Below are 23,821 nucleotides of genomic sequence, written 5' to 3'. Positions count from 1 at the left end.
TGTTCTTTCCTCATTTCTAAGGCTTAGAAACGTGCAAAAAAGACAGATACCTATCTTAATCATAGAGAAAATTATATGTCTTTTCCTTAGTTTTAGCTGATTTTACATTTCTATGACTCTGGGTCAGGTAAATGAAGGAATCTTGCTGTTAAAAAACCTTTTAAATTAAGATTTTGCAAAGGCATAGGGCTCAAAGCTCATTCTTTGAGCCTTATTTGTGCTGTATATCTATTTCTGAGAGCCTTACTTTTATAACAAATATTTTGCCACGTTTGTCAAACCACTGCCCTTTGGACGGGAGCAGACCAGAGGTAGATACTTCAAAAGACCTTCCTGTGCTTAATTTAGGCTCTGGATTTATTCCTAAAAGTTCCATTCACCTGACTCTACTACTTTGTAAGATACCTAAAATCCCTTCCATCTAGAATTTTACTTGGATATATTGTACTTCATATGCATAATTCAATATAAAAAAAAATTAGTAGTAGCATTCTTGTTGAATGCTTAGGATCAATGCTAAGCAGAGTTGAATATTGTTTATACGTTCTATTGAACAGGAATTTATACAGAATATCTAGTTAACACCTACGTTCCCAGGGAAATACATTTATTCTAAGGTAGTTTAGTATGAAAAATATGTTTAATAATATTCCCTTTTAAAGTGTCTTGTCCTTTTAAATAGCTTCAGACTTCAATTTTTGTCACTTCTTTATCCAGAAACAAAATAAGTCAATTTAGAGACACAGCAATAGTTTGTAATAGCTACCTGAGTGCGATATGAGTGTCATTTCTGTTATATGACTGCAAGCTGTCACTTTTGTCCAATCTTGGTTTAATAAGAGTATCATGACAAGCAGGGGCGTAGCTCCAGCATTTTTATTGAGGGGGCAAACAAGTTCCACATCCAGAGAGTCAAGGGGCATGGGCTATATAATAGCTTTTTTCAATTTATTCGGGGGGGGGGGGCAACTGTCCCCCCCCCTTGCCACCCCCAATCGACGCCAGTGATGACAAGATTAAGAACAAGACTTTATTTTCAACTGACAACCTTGTCTTCCAAAGACAGCAACTTCTAAGCTTGAAGATGATTCGCAAATAGTATTTGTAGCTATTAAATTTTGGTGGTAAGCAAGGCCGTACCTAGGATTTTTTTTGGAGGGGGTTTTACTCAATTTTTTTTTGGGGGGGGGGGTACAAAAAACCTCAAAAACGCATACAAAATTTTTTTATGTCCATTTTTGTTACGTTTTTACGAGCCAGACAAACATTTCGGGGGGGGGGGGGTTAGAATCCCCCCCTGGATACGGCCTTGGTGGTAAGAAAACGTGCCTTAGCAGGCAATAGATTGAAAAGTAAAGAAGGATAGAGGTCAGTTTTTCAAACTTTTTTCTCAAGTGCTCTATCTTGTTTTGTGTTTATTGGATGGGTTTTTCAATAGATAAAGCTCAATTTTAAGGATTGTCAGGTGACTTGGAAGGGTTTGCTAACAAATGCTATAATAACCATATGACCAAAAGCAAGATGTATTCTAGTACATCTGCCCAAACTAACTTCACATATCCTACAAAGTTATTGGTTATGTTGTAATGCAACAGAATGCAATTGTATAATACATGCAGGACTGTAATATTATTTCTAGATGCCATTTCTAGTTCTGTGCACATTGTAATATTACTTATGGGAAGAGTCAAATTGTGAGCAACATAAGAAATGGCAATTTTGGAAGATGTATGGGATACATACCTTTGCTATACGTGTTTATCTTGTTTAATGGGGCTCAGACACTTCCCATTAATCTGGGTCCTTGGCAATATAGAAGAAAATGATATTAGCAAGACATATGACAAATAAAAAAAATAAAGGTGCCTATAGAAATAATTTCAAGGGGGAAGGGGCAAGCCAGCAAAAAAATTCCAAGGGGGCTTAGGATGACAAGAAACCGGTTCTTACCACAATATGTAATGTTTTTTTTTATTATTCTGTTTTTATACTTTTGGTAATTTAGGGAAGTGGTTGAAGTTGCACTGTCAGTGGACTTGCAACAGATTCAAGCTATTTTGATATAACAGTTTAAATTTAACCTCGTTATTTATTTTATTTACATGGGCCATAAAACATGAACCATGAAAACAAAATACAACTAACAAAAATCAGGGAAGCAAAATTATACCCCAGAAAAGTGGGTAATCAAAGCAAACAAGTGATGTTCAAAATTTAATGGAAAATGGTAAGAAATGTGAATCAATTAAATAATTTAGAACACATGAAAATAAATGTGTACCAGATAATGAGATTCAAGATTAATTAAATATGTTCTTAGCAAAATAATTGTTAACAAAAATGTATATTGTGGTGAAATAACGGTTTTTTCTTTAGTTTTTTGCCAATAATGCTTTGTAATACAATATTTATTGAACAGTTGTTTTTTTTTCATTGAATGGTTAAATACATTAGAGGTATATATGGCTGCATCCATGAAGTCTCAGTTGATATGATATTTTCATGATTCTACCTCTGCCGCAATTGTAAGTTAAAAGACCATAAGAAGTTAAGCCAAATGTTTGTTTGTTTTTTTTCTTCTTTTTATTAAAATATTGCCACTTTGCTAGAAGCCTCAGTTGCTGAGATTGGTAGAGGTTTAGGTTCTTTTCTGTTCAGAACTTTTTGAAATGTTCGATTAGGTCCATTTGAATCTGAAAATTTGGCTTCAGTCTGATTTTATTGGAAGATTTGATGTTATGTTGATTTGAAAAGTTTGAGTTTGATTCTAAAGAAAAAAATGTAGGATTGTGTGTTTGGGTGTGGTCTAAAAGTTAAGGTCTTCCAAAAAAACTAATATCCATGAAGCCTTAGGGAAGTTTCAAGCTGGTTCCATAGAACTGATTTTGTGACTTGATGATTAAATTCTATAATTCGGGATAAAAATGAAGCTTACAGGGGGTAAACTTTGGAAGAAAGCCTGTTTGAGCATGATAGGAAATTATACTGTTGTGTGCTTCTAAGTTTCATCGTCTCTAGAAATTATTGGTCTGTACAAGTCCAACATTATCATCAAAAATACATATTACCATCAGCACACTGCCTATCCAGAAGAGACACCAGCATATTTCATTTTGTAGTTTGGTTTGAGTTATGTTTAACATAGATCTTTCATTGAATGACAAATGTATCTTTGAATAGCCCTTCCAAGACCTTGAGTTGTTTGACCTGGATGTATCCTGATAGTTCTTTACTATCAAGGCTTGGACATGTGTGGCCTCCTTGTAAAGTTTATCTAAGAGTCATTCAAGTACACTTTTCTAGAATTAGCAGAAATATATTAACACCATTGATGACATCGTTTACACATTTTTATTGATTTAGATGGATCAGAGCTTAAGAAGTACAATCTTAGAAGCACTGGCCAAAACTCTGTCAGTTGACCTAGACCATAGAAGAGCTGCAGAGGACAAGCTTAAAGTGTTAGAAGTTACTGATAGTTATGCAGTGCATTTAGCAGAAATATCTGTCGACCCACAGGTTCACCTACCTTTGCGACAACTTTCTTCAATTGTTCTGAGGGAGTATACAAACAAACATTGGAGTTCGTTTTGTGATAACTTCACCGCCCCTGAACCATCAGAAGAATCAAAGGTCACAATTCGTCGTCTGCTGGTTATTGGTCTTAAAGAACCTGACACTAAAGTAAGTAAAATAACTACCTGATGTAGAATAAGTGTTAGAATACTAATCAAATTGCATCTTTTGCTTGGTGTAAACCATGAGATATGAAGGAAATGCAAGAAAAATATTAAGTATTCTACGAAAAGTATATAGCATAAAATAACTAATGTATCAATCAGTCAGCTGACTTCGTTTGTTTAGAATACCTATAGAAAAACTGAAAACACGAAAAGCTAACACCTCTGGAGCCTACAGTGTTTGTCGTGGAGAGGGGGATTAAGACAGTATTGTGCCAAAAATAAGAAAGAAGGTTAGCAACAATTGTATAATGCAATATAATCTGGTTTGTACTTTGTGAAGAAAGTCTTTAAAAAAACACAAACACATACAAAACAGCCATCTAAGTCAATACTCGCTGGGATGGAATTTCAAAGTGATTCTGAATGCACATGGATGGAAATTAAAGTCTTTAAGGATGCTTAAGAGGGACCCAAATACGACGTCAATTATTTTAGTTGATAGTAATCATTATAAGAAGATGAAACAAAATGAGATTAAATTACTAAGAGTAAAATATTCTTAAAATCTAGGTCCACTGAAATGTCAATTTTCTTTTTTGATTATTTTGTTTAATAATGCAATGTTCGTATGGATATGCACATTTTTCAAAGAGCAAGAGATGCTTGAAAGTGGATTGCTTCCCCTTTGACCACTTTGTAGTTCACTTCCAAGCAAGATTAACGCCGAATAGCCTTTAAAAGAATCTGCTATGGTGTAATTTTACCATTTTATTTGGTAATATTACCATTTTATTGTAATTTTACTATTTTATTACTTGATTTTATTTGATTTAACTTGATTTGGTTGGCTTAATTTTATTTTATGCTTATTGCTTGTTTTAATCCTATTTGTTTTCTCATTGGTAAACTATTTGTGGTGTATTATCAGGGAGTAAAAAAATAGCAGCCTTTTAGTTTTTTTTTAGACCTATGACAGTATTCTTTTTCACCCCGTGTATTTAATTTCCTGTCAGCAATTATCTTTGTATTTACATCAAAAGGAATATAAAAATTATCTGAAAATCAATTTTAGGAGGTATTGAATTTGCCTATCTCTAGTATTGTATCTATATATTTTACCTTCTTCCAAGTCATAAGGGATCTATATGACTCGATCCCTCCCCCCTCCCTATCTGGGGTGCAGTTTTTACTTACTTTTACACGAATCCATGTGAACCAAAAAAAAGTATTCAAAATTCAAAGCAGCTTCTAGAGAAAGGAGGTACATTTAATCTATATTCGAAGCGTCTTCGCATCTTTTAAATGTCTTGTGTTGATTACTGTACATGACGAAGATTCATTTGGTCTACTTTTAAGTAACTTTCTGTATCTTTAAGGAGGTTTAGGTGTATTTTGATTTGTTATCTGTTTAATCGCTTCACCTTGTGCACATGTTTTATACATTTCTTTCAAAAGGAAGACAGAAAACAAGGTTAGGGAATTAACTGCTTTTTTTGTAACAGCAGTATAAAGTAAAAATATTTCAAGTTAAAATAACTTACTAATCATAATCTACATATATTTGTCTATCATCAAAGTCATCAAAGCATGCAGTTGGTTTTGTAATTTTGTTTTCAAACTAATAGAATTCCTCCATTTCATAATGCCCCCTAGCTCATCAGCATAGTTTTTATATAATTACTTTCTATATTAATGTTTCACTTCTTTTATGGATTTCTGTTTACTTACAATACGATGCTTTAATTCTAGTTTTACATCGGGTTCGCCAAATTGGGCCCATAATGAGACTCATTTTTTGGGAATTTTCGCAATGATTGACATAGGCCTAATCAAGCGTGTTATGTGATTAACATAATTCAGTTTCGTTGGCTTATATCAAATTTTTAAGTTGTAAAAATGGTTTTTTTTTTTCTTGGGGCTGGTATAGTGTAAAAATCTAAATTTTCCAAACTAGCTAATGTTCCCCATTTTAATTGACTGTTACTACTAAAAGAAAAAGTAGACGGGAATTAGGTGTCCTTTAAAAACTAAAACAAGTATCTTGACCTTAATTAAATATGAAGTCATGCAATTTCTTTCAGGAACCAAACTTTATGCATTATTGAACGTCTTAAAAGCTACATATGTTGAGAATACACCACTTTGGTGGAAAATAGATTGGAGAATAATTTCAAATCATTAAAATAAAAATTTAACCTGTGTCAAATTTATGAGCGTTGCATCTAAGCACAATTTTATGTAGGATTCACCTGGCCGTTTGATAATTGAGCAGATATTTACTCTGCGGCAAGTAATAGAAAAGAAGCTCGAGTTTCGGCAGAAAGCGTTCATAATTTTCGTCGATCTTAAAGCCAATTTTGATTTTTGGAGAGGAAGTTGTTGTAACTCATACTCAGAAAATCTCAACTGTCTCAGAAGTAACTGCTTCCTCTTCGAAACTTATTAACAAACGACAAGCTGAACAGGAAGCGAGATGATACGGCCGTATCCTCCAAATTTCAGATGAAACCCCCTGTTGTATTGCCTATGATATCAACCCAGCGGCCGCAGTGTGGAAACGATTGCGTGGTCGCCCAAGAATGAGATGTTCCGTGCGCCGCTGAACCTGAAGATGCGTGCGCCGCTATCCCAGACTAGGTGTCCTGAAGGAAGATGGTGTCTGCTTTCTTAACAGGGGTCCGAAGTTGGCCGAAGAATCAAGTAAAGCTTTTAAGTACCATTCGAAAATCTGACTGGAATAGCGGTTAATAAGATTATCATAGTTACCCCCCCCCCCTCCAGTGCTTCAGCAGTCCTCGGGTTGTCAGGGATCTCCCCGAAGAAAATCGATGTCCACGTAAAACATGATCCTAAAAATCTCAGACCTTCATATATTTTATTGCAAGTTGCTGTGCTCGTCGCAAAAATTACTCTCCGTTGGTTTAACGTCAATAAATTCCATAGTTAGACGAAAGGTCCGATGGTTCAATGGATATTGCTATCTAAAATACAAAAAAAGACTGGATTACTGTTTTTCTTGGTTCCATAATGCTTGATTCACAGAATAAAACTTCTTCTTGCAAAAACATGCACCTGGTGTTAGAGGACTTTTGGGATAAACTCTTTGCTTTTCATCTTCTTCTTATCAGTCCCCATAAACCAAAGTTAAGGTGGTTCTATGATTGACTGTATTTAAGCATATCATTACGTCTCAGGAAATGGATAGTCTTACTAAACAATTTGTTTTTTCTATGTTTGTTTCCAGCTTAATAATAAGTAAACAACTCGTATCTGGCTTTAAGTTTAATTCTGAGGAAATCTTCCTTGTGTTGTCTGGGACCAACGCAAAGAAGAGTTTGATGAAACAGGCACACTGGGATACTATTTGAAATTGTGACAAAAACATCACACTACTTATTTTATTGTGCCTTTTATGTGTATGGCTCAGATTAGTAGATATTGAGAGGGTCTGTTTCTGTAGACCTTATTCGTAGGTGATCTGTTTTTGTAAAGGGGTCGTTTGTAGAGTGGGTATTTTGTAGAAATTGATGTCCCTAACATCGTGGCACGTTACATTAGAATTGCTATTTCTGTGTTTTTGAAGCTCAAAGAAACATTGAAAATCCTGAAGAAGAATAAAGTCCCCATAGAAAACTGGACTGGTTTCTGGTTTGATAACGCAAATTCAGGAATGTTGTGTAAAAAATCCGTGACAAAAATGATCAGTAGCAACTATCCATGGGTGGTTGCTATCATTTATACCTCTTATGCTACTAATTATTAACAAAAATTCTAGATGACTTGTTGCTTCTAAAAAAAAACAAATAAAAAAATCAGGAGGGCAGTTGTTTTTTATACCTTGCAACATAAACACCAAAATTCCGCCTCCTTTGTTATGACTCTGAAATGTTCAATGAACATAACATAAAATTTTAATTGTTTAAGACACAGGCTCAATTTTTACGAGGATACAAAAAAAAGTCATTCGCTGCATTTTAATTATTTTCCGAAAGAACAATTCTTTTCCTTTCTGTGTGCAGGTTTATCATCTATGTATTTGGTAAACTACGTTTGAAAAAGATATAAAATTTTAGGTGTGCTGTTCCCTCTAACCATGGAGTACTTTCGACGCCATGGCTAAGAGTATATATATTTTTCATCTCCGATTTTTTTTTTTTTTTTTTTTGTCAAAATTCTATTTCATCCCCCAAAAATCCAGCCATTTTCCATTAAATTTCAAAAGTAAAAGTGGAAAATTTGCACCATCCCGTTTTTTTTAGCTCAGTTTGCTTTCTTCTGTTACTTATTAGTTGAAAACACCGTTTTATGTTGGGTCCAGTTAATGAGCAATTTTGTTTTATTTTAAGCTAAGTAATAAAATCTTTTAACACTGTTCTTTGCTTGTTTAATTATATTCCTTTCACAGGTAAAAAATGCAGTTGCTTATGCCCTTGCAAATGTTGCCAAATGGGACTGGCCGGATTGTTGGCCTGACTTGTTGGATATCCTACTAATGTACATTAAGACAGAAAACCCAGATTTGGTGGATGGATCAATGCGTGTCCTTTTAGAGTTAGCTGATGAAATTACCGATAAGCAGATTCCTACCCTGGGCCCAATTATTCTCCAGGAAGTTCACAAAATTTTTATTGACGCCCAGGTGATTTTTTCCTTTTTATTTATCCAATAATTATGATGTGTTTCATACGGAGTTAAAACATATTCCACATATTTATGTTCTATGCTTTTAAGTAATGTAGATAGCCAAATAGGTATGCATTTAGGGTACTCGATTCAGTCATTTCTGATATCAATGGAATCCGTTGATGGATAATGATTATTATTAATGCTACTAGCGAATTATTGCAATATGGTCTAAAAGGTCTTTGGCAATCTATCATTCGTATTTCGTGGCCTTGCTGTCCTAACATTCCTTTCATGATAACCCTAGAATTCCATGAATACTTTACGAACAGCTCAATGTTTGATGGATTGCCTAAAACTATACTTAGACAGTTCTTAGACAAGTACCCGATTTAACACCCCCCCCCCCAAATATTTATCTTACTCGAGCTGTAAAAATGCAAGGAAAAGAACTATTTCTCCTAAAAAAAAAATAATAATAGTATTTCGTCAAATCGCAAATTGGACATTGAACTGCAGGTAAAAACCCTTATTCGAGAGCGTTAGAAAAAGTCTACGGTAGATAAAATCCTTGTTAATACGTTGGTGCCCCCCCCCCCCAAAAAAAAAACAAGAATGTTTCGGTAGCACCTCTTCCCCCTCCCCCCTGAAAATATCCTGGATGTGGCCCTGATCTTGAAAATATCCAGCATAACGTATTCAAGCTTTCAAAGCGCCCACCTTTAAGAGCCATACATAATCAATGTCATTATCATGGCTCCTGTTACACTAATTGTATTTGAGAGAGATTATCTTCCTACTCGTCCAAACTTTTTTCAAGTGCAGGAAAGACGCACTGCACCTTGGCAATTCTACTTTTTACATCTTCACTGGATCCACATCTTTTCTAATCATACTAGAGTCAAAAGTTACGCTATCTGTTTAATCGATTTGCCTGTTACCTTATATCCCCTATTCACCATCATTTGTTTCTAGTCTAAGCGACTTATTCTTCTTAACATTAATTTTAAGACCTATTTTTGTACCCTAAACTTTCAAAATTTTCAGAAGTTAAACCATTTTGCTAATATTTTTATCTAGAACGCCCTAATCGTTTGCATAATCTAAGTCTTGGAGAGTTTACCTTTTCATTCGACACCATGTTCTCCCATCGCCTTTGTCGTGTTTCTTCAGGACAGAGCCTATCAAAATAGCCCATATAAATGGGGATAGAAGATAAGATGCAACCCTGCTTAATTAATTTGTTTTATAATAATTACTTGTATCAATTGCCGAAAAGACACTGATTTCATAAAAAAAAGCCTAATTGATTCTCAATACCCGCTATTAAGATGAGTTGAGTATATTTTGTATATTTTTAATGGGCTATGTTTCCATAGATGCATCTACATTTCTGTATTTGTAATCTAATGAATCTTCCACTACAGTCTCTTCTACTACAATTATTGTGATAGTATCGTTGTGTAATAAGCTAAATTTATCTCTATGACTTGTTCTGATGAACCTTCTTTAGCAGTGTTTTTTTTTTTTTTTTTGCTTTCTTTTTGGGGGGTAACCTTCTAAAATAGTGACCTAGTGTGAGAGGAAAAGTGTTTTTTCCAGGAGGGTACAAGTTCCCCTCCCTGACCATAGGGATTGTCAATTTTGCTTTTGTTGGAACGAAAATGTCGAGTCGATCGACCAATAAGGAAATTTACTGAAGTGTTTTTTTTATTACTAACAGAGCGGTTAAAACCGGATATATAAATTCGCCCTTTATGTTTGTAATAACTGTCAAAATTTTAGTATAAATTGCGTTTCGTTTTCTAATATTTGTCTATTTATTGACGGTTATTATATAAAGCTAACCTACGTGTAAGTTTACTTTTAATCGCACTATTGGTACTACAACTGCTAACAACTCACTGCTGCACCTAAATCAGCACGGCTGCATACGCTCCTTCTCCGCACCAGTCTATTCAAAGCTTCACTGTTTATCACCTCCCATGTAGTTCCAGTTTCCTTTAAACCATTCTTATGACCTCTTCCTACCCAATTCGGGGGACATTAACAACTCCCCATAATTAACATGTTCCTTGATTTTGTGGCTGCTGTCGACTCTGTAACTCGCGAAAACCTTTGGCGAATCATGTTGAAAGATGGCATCCCGGTTGAATTTACAGAGCTGTTGAAAGCCTACTATGAGCATTGCAAATCGACTGTAAGAGTGCTGGGTGAAGAAACTGAGGCCTTCAATGTGGATAGCGGGGCAAAACAGGGATGCTTATTGTCCCCTATTTTGTTTAATTATTGTATAAACTGGATTCTAGAAAGCGCACTCTCGAGTTTTGGTGGTGTTGTTATGGGATAGGGCATTAACGTGTTTGACCTGGACTACGCAGATGACACCGACGCTATTGCTGCTGATCCAGTAACTGCCCAATCAATGCTAAATGAAGTAGAACATTTCTCTCACCTACTGGGTATGAAGATCAGCATGACCAAAACTATAGTCATGAACCTAAATATACAGTCGGATTATCAGCTTGTGCTTTACGGACAAGAATTGGAAAAAGTCGACAGCTTCACCTATCTTGGCTCAATAATAGACCCTCGTGGAGGCTGTGATCTTGACGTACAGAACAGAATCAACAAAGCCCAAGCAATCTTCTCACAACTCCGCCACCATTTGTGGATCCGGCGGGAGATCAGCATGAAGACAAAAATTTCTGTCAATAAAGCGGCTGTTAGATCTATTCTCTTCTGTGGAGTTGAAACTTGGCCACTGAAGGCGCTTCATATCCATGATTTGGAAGTCTTTAACCACCGCTGTTTACGAAAAATCCTGAGGATTTTATAATCCGACAGAATCTCAAATATTGATGTTTCCCAACGCTGCTGTAACATCGAACTTGCCGCCATAATTGTCAAACAGCGAAGACAGCGTTGGTTTGGCCTTGTCCTTAGAAGACCCAATGACCGCATCATAAAGCAAGTGCTTCTAGCTGCCCCGTTTCCAGATTGGCGCAGGTGACCTGATGGTCAATTTAAGAATTGGTGGACAACTGCCAAAAACGACCTCGACCCCATTGGCGGATTTTGAAAGTTTGGCAGAAAGTGTGAGAGCTGCTGGCTCCGGTTTGCTGAAGAGCTGGCACAAGATCGCGACAAATGGGAGTCAATCATACGTAGTCTTCTAGATGTCGGGTGAGGCGTCCGGGTCTGGTCCCGCAACAAGTACAAGTAAGTACGTAATTCGGGGACATCTTTCATTTGGCATCAGATTGGTTGTCAAAAAGCGCAATATTTATCAACCTGACATCTTTCGTCTATAAAATGTGGTCTATCCGTCTTAACCTTTCTATCATTATAGCCCTAGAAATTAGAATTGAACCATATATCATACAGCTGATTGTTTGATATACGATCAGTCAAATTACCATCACTTCTTTATCCTTATTCATTCCTACCCAAAACAACTTTGCCTTCTCCACATTTAACTTCAAACCTATTCTTACACTCAGAACCCTCAAAACTTAAAAAACTTTTTCATTTTCTAAAATCTTTATCCAGGGCACTTAACCATACTTCCTACTTTAATCATACTGATCTTATTGTCATACATTGCACTAATCCCTTTAAGGTACATATGTGGTATACCGTAGAAGGATAGGACCTTCACTAGAGTTTTTCCATCAGCTGAATCCAATACTTTTTTAAAACCTACAAAACCTAGGGCTAAAATGGTCTGATGATTTAGACACTCCTCAATCATTTATCTAAGACGGAAGATTTTGTTAACACATCCTCTCCCCTTCACCGCGAGTCCTTTCCCTTTCTTTCTACGCAAGAACAGGTTTTTTTTACGTTTGCTGTTGGAATTTATCTATTTTTGTTGCAAATTCAGCTGCGTTGACATATTTCAACCGAGATGGCAAAAAATTCCTCTTTGTCTTTAACAATAACCAGTTTGATATTAAGTTTGCTACTTCTACCGATCAACTCAATGTGAGCCTTTTTGTTTTACAAGAAAAACACGCAGTCCTGTGATCCCAGGTTAAAGTAAGCACTCATAAAACATCGCTGACGTGTTTTACGTACGGGGTGGAGCTTTGATTAGAAATACACTGGTTGGCAGGTAATTTGTCCGATAAAAAATATTATCAAACAAATTGAAAAGTGCTTATCAGAAAATATTCTTGTGTTTGTGTGCATGTATTTACACGCAGAAGCGAATAAAAATTAAACTGCGGTTATGATATACCAAAACGAGACTTATCAACAGTAGACAACGTGAGATTCTACAGTAGACTCTATGAAATTGAGAAGGTCATTAAATCCCAGAAAATTTTTAATCAGTTGGACTAACTGGTGATTAAACAACGACGATAATTTCATAAACCATATTAGCCTGTCATAAAGAATAAAAAACCAAAGAAAAGAAAAATGAGAATAGGTTTTTATAAGGCCAACAAAAATACTGGACGAAGCAAAACGAATATTTTGAGAGGACTACCACCCTCTTCTTCAGTGTTATAAGAGAAAGTGAGAAGGAAAAACCATCATGTTTTCTGAACGGAAATGTCAACGAAACAAACCGGATTATAAAAAAAAGAAAAAAAACAACAACGCGGAAAGCAAACAAAAAATAAATAAAATCGAAATTGCAAGAATTAAAAAAAAAAACTAAAAACCAAATAACGAGGAGAACCAACATAAACGACAAACAGATAAAAATGAAGAATTAGCAGAATTAAAAAGCCAAATTTCTTAAATCGAGTCACTCACCAATACATAGGATTAGCAAAAACAATGCTACTCGCATACTACAAGATCAGTGACTGCATTGACAAAAAAAAAAATTTCATCCGCTTGGTAGGTGAACCCAAATAGTTAGCTTGCGAAATACTACTTCAGATTCTGTCTTAATATTAATTAGCGCTTCTTTTGTGGTAGTCCTTTTTGATCTGAGGGGTTGGGGGCACGTGTCTCCTTGTAATTGTGGAAGTGACACAGGATTTATTTAAGGAATGAATGAACTTCTCGTATAAGAAGACCAAAATAAGAGTCACTTGTTTTAAAATCGCCCGTATCTCTGTTTAGAACCAAACCTAAATTTTGATATTATATGTTTCATAAGCCTCTCTGCTTCGCTGGGCCACACCCTTGTCATTTGAATTCAAACTATTCCGGTCGAATAAATGGTTATGACATGAGTGGTTATAAATGTGCTCAGCAAGGGCTGAATCAACATTTTTAGATCTGTTACTCTTTTCGTTCAGAAAATGTGAACGTTTTTCCTTTTGACTTTCTCTTATACAGCTGAAAAAGAGAGGCCGCTGGTTTTTCCAAATATCCGCTTTGTTTCGTCTTGTATTTTAGTTGGTCATTTGAAATCCCCTTCATGTTTTTTTTCTTTGGTTTTTTATTCTTTAATACATTATGCTTTAATTTATTTTAGAAATATCGCCTAAGAATTAGAGAATTGGCTCTAGATGTATTCCTAACCCTGTATGAAGTAATATGCGAAGTGGCTTTAACCAACAAATCATTAGTTAAACCTTTACTTGAAAATATGCTACTGCCATTTTCTCAAGCATTGGTAATGGCTTTACAAGCCAACGATGGCCCTGCTCTGGACAACCATCTTCGTGCAAAGATTTTTCAAGGTAAAACAGGCTACACTATTTCTTCTTCTCTTTCATGATTTTCTTCTCTTTAATTTTCAACTGTAATTTTTCTCGTTTTCTTGGCTGATGCTTCTCATTATTCTACCTTTTCATTTCTTAGTTTTGGACTATCAATTATTTCTCTGTAAAGTCTGTTACCCGTTTCTAATTTTCTTACCTGTTGTATACGTAGGATTTAAGACTTCTGTTTCAAAATTGAAAATGTTATTACTTTTTAAACATATTAAGGAATGTCTTCAAAATGGAATTCTAAATTCAAGGTGACAGGGCAGCACTAAGACAGAAATTTAGAATGCCACTGCTTATTTTCTGGAAAATTTCTTAATCGGTTGGTCAGGATTACTAGTAAAACTATCTTTCAGTCTTTGAAATCCTCGTAGAAAACTAGAATATTTTTCATATCACAACGATAAATTAATCGAAATCAGAATGGTATTTATTTTTAATGTTTCAGAAATGGTTTCTAATGCCCTTGGAACACAAGTGCACCGTTTTTTGGAAAATTGGCCCTATCATACAATGTAAAAGCAAAAGTGTTATCTAGAAAGCATACTGTAGAGAGAACCCATATGAGGCTCAGGAGAACCGGCTAGAACAACGTACCTCATTTTTCTGTTGGGCTGATCTAATAACGGAAGCAGGCCTACTCATTAGCCGAGTTAATCATCTCAATAGTGGTGGATTCGGACACCCAAGTTATTCTGATTAACCTTGAAAATACTCTTAGGATACTGGCCATTGTATGCTCAACAGCTAGACATGGCATTAAAGTTTGTAATATTGGAGCATCATTGTCCAGTATTTAAGAAGACATTCTGAATAAACACATATGTTTTAGATTAAACTCAAGAGGAATAATATATGTTTCCACAGGATCCAATACTTTGGGAATAGTCAAGCCCAAAGAAGCTATTGAACTATGCGCTCATAAATTTTAAAGAGAAATCTCGGCCAAAACTCCGTACAGAAAAGGAAAAGCTACCTTGCTTAAGTTATACAAAACACCAGCATATGTAGCAGACTGTAATTATCAAGTCTTATTTTGCAACTGGATAAAAACATACATAAAATCGTACTTCGGCTGAACGTTGGCTAACCAGTCCCAGTCTAATAGCTCAGGCAACCAATAATCAACAAAAAAAGAAGGAAAAAGAAATACCTCCGCTTTTTATGTTAGTTGGGAGAGATGTTTTAGTTCAGAAAGTTCAGTCACGTGGCCGGTTATGAGTATGCACGCGTGCAAAGCGGCTCACTTACGCACTGAGAGAGACTTCCTGGCTGAGCAGGTAAGTTTGCTTTTGGTTGGATAATACATCTGCATTTTACATTGGTCCATTTCTTTAAAAAAAAAAAACAGTGGTCAATCTACAACATGATACTTCTGTAAATTTTGAAGTACTTTTACTTAAGTAACATTTTGTTACTTACTTCTTTATACTTTATAAAATTCCTGAAATACTGACTATGTATCTGTGAACTGGCAGATTCCAGCTTTTGATATATTTGGAAATCATACTGGCAACTCTTTAAGCCTTTTATCAAAAAGAAAAAAAAATTAAATGAAATTATTTCACATCCAACTAAAGTGTTAGTAAACCAGAAAGACAAAAAGAACGTTTCACATCGTATATGAGAACACTGGCAAGAAGAAGGGCATGAAATAGGCTCTTCATGCTTGCAAAATATACAATCCTCTGTGGAACCATTAAATATAAGAAATGGTGATAATTATTTTAGCAGTCAAATAAAGAGGTACAACTTAGCGTATAAAGGTCTCTAATGATCAGAAATTTCAATGATCCTGTGTTAAGAAGTGACTCTTCATCCATTGTCCTCTTTTTTTCAGTGTTGACATCGATTGTTCAGAATTCGCCTAAACAAGTTTCAAAATTGCTTGAAGAAATGATGCCTACTGTCTGGGCTACTTTGGTTAACTTAGCAGAAATTTTTGTAAAATCAATTTTGAATGCAACTGACGCCGAGCTCAATGAGGGAGACATAGGAGCATCTAATGACGGTAGCTACTAGTTTATTTCTTCTCTTGGCTTGCAGGGAAAAAGGGTAAAGTTATGTGTGTTTCAGACAGTGTTTTGAATAGTTAATAATCGAGGTGTATAAATAGATGAGAACCTTAGGGATTGTTTTAGTTAAAATAGATCTTTCGCTCCATTTCTGTTCTATTTAAAATGCCGTTTCGTTCTCGCCAATAGAAGCGATCAGTAAAACGATTCAAATGAATTGCTAGTGTTACAATTTGGGACAGGGAATCTGTGAGCCTAACAGTATTCAGGAAGACGAGTAAATCAGTTAATAAAGTAATTTGGTCAATCGAATGAACTACTATCAGGACTATGAAAAGAAGCAAATTACAAGCCATTTACGTAAGTGTGTTGCCAAATAAAAAGAAATCGGCATGAGAACACCCTTGACACAATACCTAATTTCAATATTCGATTTTTATTTATTTCTAAAAAATCATTTTTTCTTTGTCGATATATACTTGTCTTTTGACAGCAGAAGAAAATTGCCCATCCTCTTCTTTCTGGGGAAAGAAATCCTACATTTTGGCAAGTAATAAGAATTGAAGTGTAAACTCACGCAAACTGTCCTCAAAGATAAAGAATTATTTAAATTTGAGAAATATATAAATAAATAAATAAGTCACTATGCTCTCACTAGATCTAATTAGCTCAACAAGACGAATGCTATTGTCTCGGATTCAAAAATAAATCTTAGGCAAGAATTACGTATTTTGAGCCGAAAAAGCTCCCAAACCGGCGGAGCGGCCCGGTCCCCCCCCCCCCCGAAATTTCTTTTCTTCTTTTTTTTAAGTGCCAATATAGTAAGTTCCGAAATATTCACGCTTTTAAGTTATTTGGAACACCCGTTATTTTTTTTCATTTCTTGTTAAATGGCTATCCATTTCTCCAGCAAGCTTATATCATTATTTTATCATCAAACGTGCAATCGCCTCCTGTAATCAAACAAGATGTCAAGAAATTTTTATCACTATTTAACCCCCGCAGCTATAAGCACTAGCTTCTCTACAATGAATGAATTGTGATAAGGAATCGGACTAAGAGGCAATAGTTCATTCAAAGTTTCAAACGCTGCTATAATTCCAGCGTAAGCTAAGCATTGAAACGGAAATGTCACATGAGAGGAAAGAAAGAAAATTACCTTAAATTGCATGTCCAGAGAGATAAGGTGGTGTTTTGAGCCTCCTGTAGAAATCTTGCTGGTGGTGTTACAAGTTATGATTTGACATTCCAGTTCAGCGTCCATTCAGCGTTGGCCGAGTCTTGATCAACTCCTATTTTGAAGGCATCTAGAGTTTTAGATTAGACGGTGGCTTTGGATAGACTGTTCCAGAGTGGGACGGAATGGACTGAGAAGAACTGTTGGCACTCTCGCTTGATGCAACGGGGGGCCTGCAGCTTCTTGGTGTGTCCTCTTGTGGTAGTTGAGAAGGACGGGGAAAAGATATGACTTAATAGGTCATTTTCTAGCAACTTACGAGTTGCTATTACGTCTCCTCTTTTCCGTCTCCTCTCCTCGTGGCTTCGGATAGGCTGTTCCAGGGTGGGACAGAACGGACTGAGAAGAACTGTTGGCGCTCTTGGTTGATGCAAGGGGGGCCTGCAACTTCTTGGTGTGTCCTCTTGTGGTAGTTGAGAAGGACGGGGAAAAGACATGACTTAATAGGTCATTTTCTAGCAACTTACGAGTTGCTATTACGTCTCCTCTTTTCCTACCGTATACTAAGGTAGGGAGTTTGAGTAAGGTGAGATGTTCCTCGTAAGATTTGTCTGGGAATGCAGAGATAAGCTTAGTTGCTCTTCTTTGGACACTCTCAAGTACTTTCACATCCATCTTATAGTACGGAGAGGCTAGGGTCATGCCAAATTCCAGGCGAGGACCGACCATGGCTTTGTACAGTTTCGTAATCACTCCCGACTTCCTGGTGGTAAAAGTTCCTTTTATGAAACCAAGGGATTGGTTTGCGGTTGCAGCTTGAGCTCGTGTGTGGCAGTGAAACTTCAGCTCATTTTTAACAATAACCCCCAGGTCCGGCTCCTCACTGACTGCCTCAAGCTGGGCGTCTCCTATGTGATATGCAAGTTTTGGATTATTGTGTCCAAGATGTAGAACTTTACATTTTAAGGCAATGAACTGCAGACACCAATCCGATGACCATCTAGATAGTCTGTCCAGATCTTCTTGCATAGTTGATAGATTTAGGTTGTTTTGGACCAGTCCTAGGAGCTTGCAGTCATCAGAATATAGCGTCAAAGGATTCTTTTGGTTCGTTGTACAGTTATTGATATACATGTTGACAAGCTTAATTAGTTCTACTTAGTTCTTGTTGTTAGATACTATTATGAAACTTGTGCTTTACTTTAAGAGCAGTTTCTCTGGTTTTCTGTTTCTGGAAATCTCACTGGCTCTGTCGTAGCGAAACAAATCATCAGCCAATGCATTGCGTTCGGCTTAAAAATGGAGAAATTTGTGGGGGTTTGTTTTGATGGGGCCAGCAACATGTCAGGCTGCTATTCTGGTGCACAGGCAGAAATTAGGAAGAAATATCCGCATATGATCTACACCCACTGTGCATTGCACAGCTTAAATTTGGCTTTATGTAAAACTAGTAGGGTAGGACTTGTTAGGTCAACCTTTGCTACTATACAGCAGATTATATCATTTTTATTATCCTCACCAAAAAGAACGAATATGTTTGTAGAAACGGTCGCTGTCATTTGTCCCGATAGTCCTGTGAGGAAGCTTGTGAAGTTGTGCGAAACGAGATGGGTGGAGTGTCACGATTGCATTTTAGTTTTTATTTTTTTGTATTGTGCGATTATTTCCGTACTTGAGGAAATAGTTGGTAGCATACGGTGCGATACAGAAGTTATTTCAAAAGCGAATGCTTTGGTTTCAGCAGAAAGCGAATATAGTTTTATGTTCACGATGGCTATGCTAGAGTTTGTAAGTGCCATAATGCTCTCTGTCTCTAAGGCGCTGTAAGCCGAAGATTTAGACTTAGTTGAGTGCTGTCGGCATGTTAATCTTTGTTCTGATACTTTACTGCCGTCAAAACAAAATAATTTTGAAACAATTTTTCAGAAAGCCTATGAGCTTGCACAAGAGTTAAATGTGGCTCCGACTGTTCCAAGGTCTATCCACCAAAATTCCATCAACAATAATGAGTCCGTCAAGGTTTTTTATCGCGAGTCTTTGTTCGAACCTTACTTTGCTTCACTTATTGAAGAATTTGATCAAAGATTTTCGCGCCATTAGGAGGCATCTTTCAAAAAATCGGAAGGCTTTTGCCAGCTAACAGCAAGTCATTAAAAATTAATGAATTTGTGAACGCTGTTGCTGTTTACGAGGGATTTCACGGGGGTAGACGTGCGCTGGAATGTGAGTTAGTCCTTTCGAAACAGAAGTGGCTCGGAATGTCTGAGGAACCATCAACTGTTGCTTCGACTCTTGCGTCATGTGATGCAAAATTTTTCCCATGCATTCGAAGGCTTTTGACGATTTTTCAGACATTACCAGTGACTACCGCTTCTGCTGAGAGGAGCTTTAGCTATCTTAAGAGATAAAAAACCTATCTGCGGAGCCCAATGGGCGAGGAGGGTTTGAACGGACCAGCTCGAATGACCCTGAAGCATGATATCCATGCCGATGCTGACCACGTTTTCGATTGATTTGCAGCCAAAAAAGACCGGTGGCTGTTACTGTGAGAGGTTAGGTCGGCTTTCGTTGCTCGTTTCTCTAAGGGCAGGTGATTCTGTTTTTTAAACTTTAATTGTGCTTCATCCTCTGTAAACAATGTTAATATCAATACATTTCTTGCTTTCATGGCTGCTATATTAGGTAGACTGAGGCCCCCACCCCTCCGAAACCAAATTCTGGGCAATTGTCTTTGATACAATATTATTTTTTATTTATTTGGTTCTCTAAAACAAGGGTCCCATAGGCAAATATAAGGAATAATGCACTTCTTTCTTTATATTTTCTAAATTCTGCCGCTTCGTGGCAGTTCCAAAACATCTACTCGCCCAAAATAGAAACTGTCACTGCTTCTAACTTTTTTTTTTTAATTCTGACTTTGTTGGCAAAGTTTTGTCATCTATTCTCAAACAAAAAAAGTCTACAACTAGAAATACTCATGACAAGTATGTATTTTTATTTCTTTACCTAGCTACCCCCCCCCCATACCCCCCGCCTGAAATCTTGCAATATGATAGATAATTTTCTTGTTCACATGACTGCTATAAAAAGGTAGACTGACCCCCCCCCCCCGAAACAAAATCCTGGATACGCCACTGCTTGTAAGTCATGTTTTCAAATTTTAATATAATTTGGCTATGAAGGTTTTCTATGAAGTAACACGCAGCAGGGTTTTCATAAGATATTTAATGAAGAAAATCAAAAATATGCGAAGGAACTCCCAAAGGTGGTCTTTGAAAAATTGTCTGTACTACCTAATATAATAAGTATAAATTATGAATTAAATTCTGTCGTCTATTCTAAAGGTGGCGCAAGATTGGGTGTGAACATCTAAAATGCTACGATGCGATGCCCTTGTAAACTGATATGTTTTATTCTTTTCTTTTTTTAATTTTTTTTCTTTAGAAGGAGCTGGTCACCCAAGCGAGCCACTTGAAGCTGTTTTTGATTTCTTGAATGCTCTTGTTGAGACGCCAAAGATGAAAAATTTTGTCAGAGCTGCCATTGAGGACGTTTTGTATTATTTACTTATTTATATGCAAATACCAAATAGTCAGGTAAGTTGATGACAATGAAGTAACAAGCTCAGGACTTGTTTCATAATGCTATGTATGCGTTTGAATATGAAAATCAGATAAAGTAATGTTTTTGGGGCTTGTTTTATTCAGCACAGAGCTAGGTTTATTAATCAGTTTTTTTTTTTTTTTTTTTTTTTTTTTTTTTTTTTTTTTTTTTTTTTTTTTTGCAGTGATGACAAATAATTAGATGCAAGCTACTGTAAACATTACGCAAAATAGGATAAAAAAGGGAAAAAAGACAAAAGAAAAGGAAAGAATTAATTGAACTTGTATTGGACATGGAAAATGTTCTTTTGGTGTTTTAATGAAAAAAATTGGAAATACGACAAATTTACCCCTCCCCTCCCTAGATTTTAAAATAAGTTTCGCCCCCTCCTTAAATTTTTTTTAAATAGCACCACTGAATCTAATAGATTCCTTATGTATTGCTGGGACCATTGTCCCCTGACCGGAATGATTGTCCCGGTCCATCATATGTTAATGATGATTTAGTTTAAGACCTATCTGCTTTCTTATGCTCAAATAACCACTTAAGTACCATATTCTAAAAATAAAGTAATACAATGAAAGTCTAGGTCTTTTTCTAAGATGCATCCCAGCCCTTTCTTCCTAAACTTGGCTTGCTACCAATATAGGGCTGTTAGCTGGTGGAAATATATAGTCACCTAGAATGTATACTTAAACGCATATTTAACCGGTACCAAGCAGATGTATTTTTATGTCACGTTCTGTAATGGCATCACTTGTATGGAGACGACTAAAAACTTAGTCACTGGAAAAATCTTATTGAATAACCTATAAACAGGAAAGAGAAAAGCAGGTGACTTTTTTTTTAGTCATAATCCATGTAGCTTTAAAGCATTTAAAATGTATTGATCATGTCTGCGACATTTTGTGTAATTATGTTAGTTTCATGGCATTATGGGCCTTATTATGTTTTTTTTGCAATTGTTAGGCTTTTTTATTGTAATTATTTTATACCCTGTCATGTGTGTTAGTATCATGTGGTATTATTTTGTGTTATTCGCTGTTTTTTTTTTTCATGGCCGAAAGTGGCTTTTGTTGCAATAAATATCTATCTATAGAATAAATAAAAGGATAGAATATAAGATGTAGGATACTAGAATTTTCCGTTTGTGGTGGCCTAAGAGAAAGCATAAGACAGGATGTGAAAGAGGAAGAGTGTTGACCAAAATGACAACCTCAGGTGGCTTCACGCTCTGGCTTGGACAATAATTTTACTGTAGGTTAGAGACAGTGTAAATGTCGACCTGCCAAAACTTGCTATCCATATTTCATGCAAATATATCATTTGGCGTGAAAATTTAAAAGCTGAAACCTTAAAATATAAACATCTAAAACATCATAAAAGTTTCAAGTATAAACATAAAATTCATAGCTATGAAATTCAGAAGCTGTCTGCTTGCATCTTTAAAAGGAAGTATTTGTTAATCCACTCACTAAATAAGTGGTTTTTATTTTGTTGAAATCTTGTTCCCTAAATCCATCGAAACCTTGTAGTAGGAGAAAGATACGGAAAACAAATGGTCGAACCAGGAAAAACTTGATACAGAAATTACTTTTGCACCACTTTGTTGAGAAAAGAGAGAGCTCTGCAACATAGCAAAAATCTAAATCTCCTTCCCGCTGCGAAATTTCTTTTTTTCTAGTTTTTCTCTGCTATTTTTTTATTTTTCAGAATCCGAGAATAAGGAACCGTGAAAAGAAAAGCAGCCTGTTAATCATTTTCTTTTCAAGAAATGATTGTATTTGAGTGAATATAACGTAAACGTCACCTTTTATCATTTCATTGTTTTTTTTTTAAAGTTAAAAAACATAAAAAAAACACGCTAGTGACCCATGTCCATAGGGTATTTTTCAAAGATGAGCACAAATTTTTGATTTATTTTCACCATTCTCAACAAATAACGATTTCCGAATAGGTATCTATTCCTACATACCTTTATAAAGCCCCTTCTGATCTTCAGTTTCTGCTACAAACATGCATTGATCTTATATACTCTTTTCAAAGTTGTTTTTTGTGCTCAGCCTTGCAGAGCCACCTATCCACACACAAAAACTGCGCAGATGGAAAGTATTTTCGGGTCTGAGCAGATATTTAAAGACAGGTGCGTTTTTTTCTTTTTTAATCTTGTCATTGTTTTCGTTACGTAACTACTACGGAATAGAAAGGAATTAAAAGAAGGAAATGCGGAAAGGAGACCGACTTTACGCTCTTCCTACCTCTTTTTTCGACACATACTCAGAGTCTCAAGCAGCAATTTCCAAGAGCTATTCGTGCTCACATTCTCGTGAACTCAGCCATATGTGCCCATCTCCTCGAAGACGAGCAAGCAACCTTGGCTTTTCTGGACATGTCTACTGTCTTCAATGACGTCCTCGATGGAAACCTTCCATCCAAAGATCTCAGTCAGAATCTCTAGCTCAAGCAATTGGATAACTTTTTCAAGCAGCGACGCCAATATCTGCACTCTCTGTGAACTGCAAAGATCTGGTTTCAATATCTTGACATGGTTGGGATACTGCTCAAATTCATACATGCCAAGAGACTGGGCCTGTGGGATCTGCACTTACAAGCTGCAGTAGATATGCCTCCGTTTCTAGCAGCATCTGTACATAATCTCTATGTCAAGTCTGTCTGGATATACCAGCAAGAAATGGCTAAGCTCCAAACTAGTCACTCAAAAATCTTCGAAGAATTTGAACACAGAGGTCACACCATTAGAAGATCAGAGTGACACTGGGCCGGGCTCTCGGCAGAACTTGTCATCCAACAAGAGTATGTGCGAAGCCTAAAGACATCGGGCGGTCTTACGACTGGAGGTGGAGCCTCCAGTCAAAAAACAGACAACAGAGAAAACAGAAAAACAGAGAGCCATTAGGGTACTTTCAAGACCAGCATTACTTGAGATCAAACTTTGATGCAGAATTTGACAAAAATTGGCTATTCGACAAGTGAACAGCATCGCGACATGAGTTCCAATAGAAAGAGTGTGACTCTGACGACACC

At 36.2% G+C, this 23,821-nt stretch overlaps 1 protein-coding gene across 8 annotated transcripts in view; it reads left to right on the top strand.

Annotated features, from left to right (window-relative positions):
• The window catches only part of Ipo9 (Importin 9), a 107,435-nt gene that overhangs the window by 10,685 nt on the left and 72,929 nt on the right, over positions 1–23,821 (top strand). For 7 of the 8 annotated variants that reach the window (XM_089094432.1, XM_089094427.1, XM_089094428.1 and 4 more), the window contains exons 2-6: positions 3,364–3,684; positions 8,089–8,322; positions 13,747–13,954; positions 15,822–15,992; positions 20,618–20,769. In XM_089094432.1, coding sequence (XP_088950558.1) covers positions 3,364–3,684; positions 8,089–8,322; positions 13,747–13,954; positions 15,822–15,992; positions 20,618–20,769 — 1,086 coding nt within the window. The remainder of the gene's footprint in view (positions 1–3,363; positions 3,685–8,088; positions 8,323–13,746; positions 13,955–15,821; positions 15,993–20,617; positions 20,770–23,821) is intronic. The other variant, XM_089094431.1, reaches the window with a different exon arrangement.

The sequence above is a fragment of the Artemia sp. Qi Xiang Cuo genome, chromosome 9, assembly GCF_049724085.1.
Source record: "Artemia sp. Qi Xiang Cuo chromosome 9, ASM4972408v1, whole genome shotgun sequence".
Lineage (NCBI taxonomy): Eukaryota > Metazoa > Arthropoda > Branchiopoda > Anostraca > Artemiidae > Artemia > Artemia sp. Qi Xiang Cuo.
This window is presented reverse-complemented; position numbering and strand designations above follow the sequence as displayed.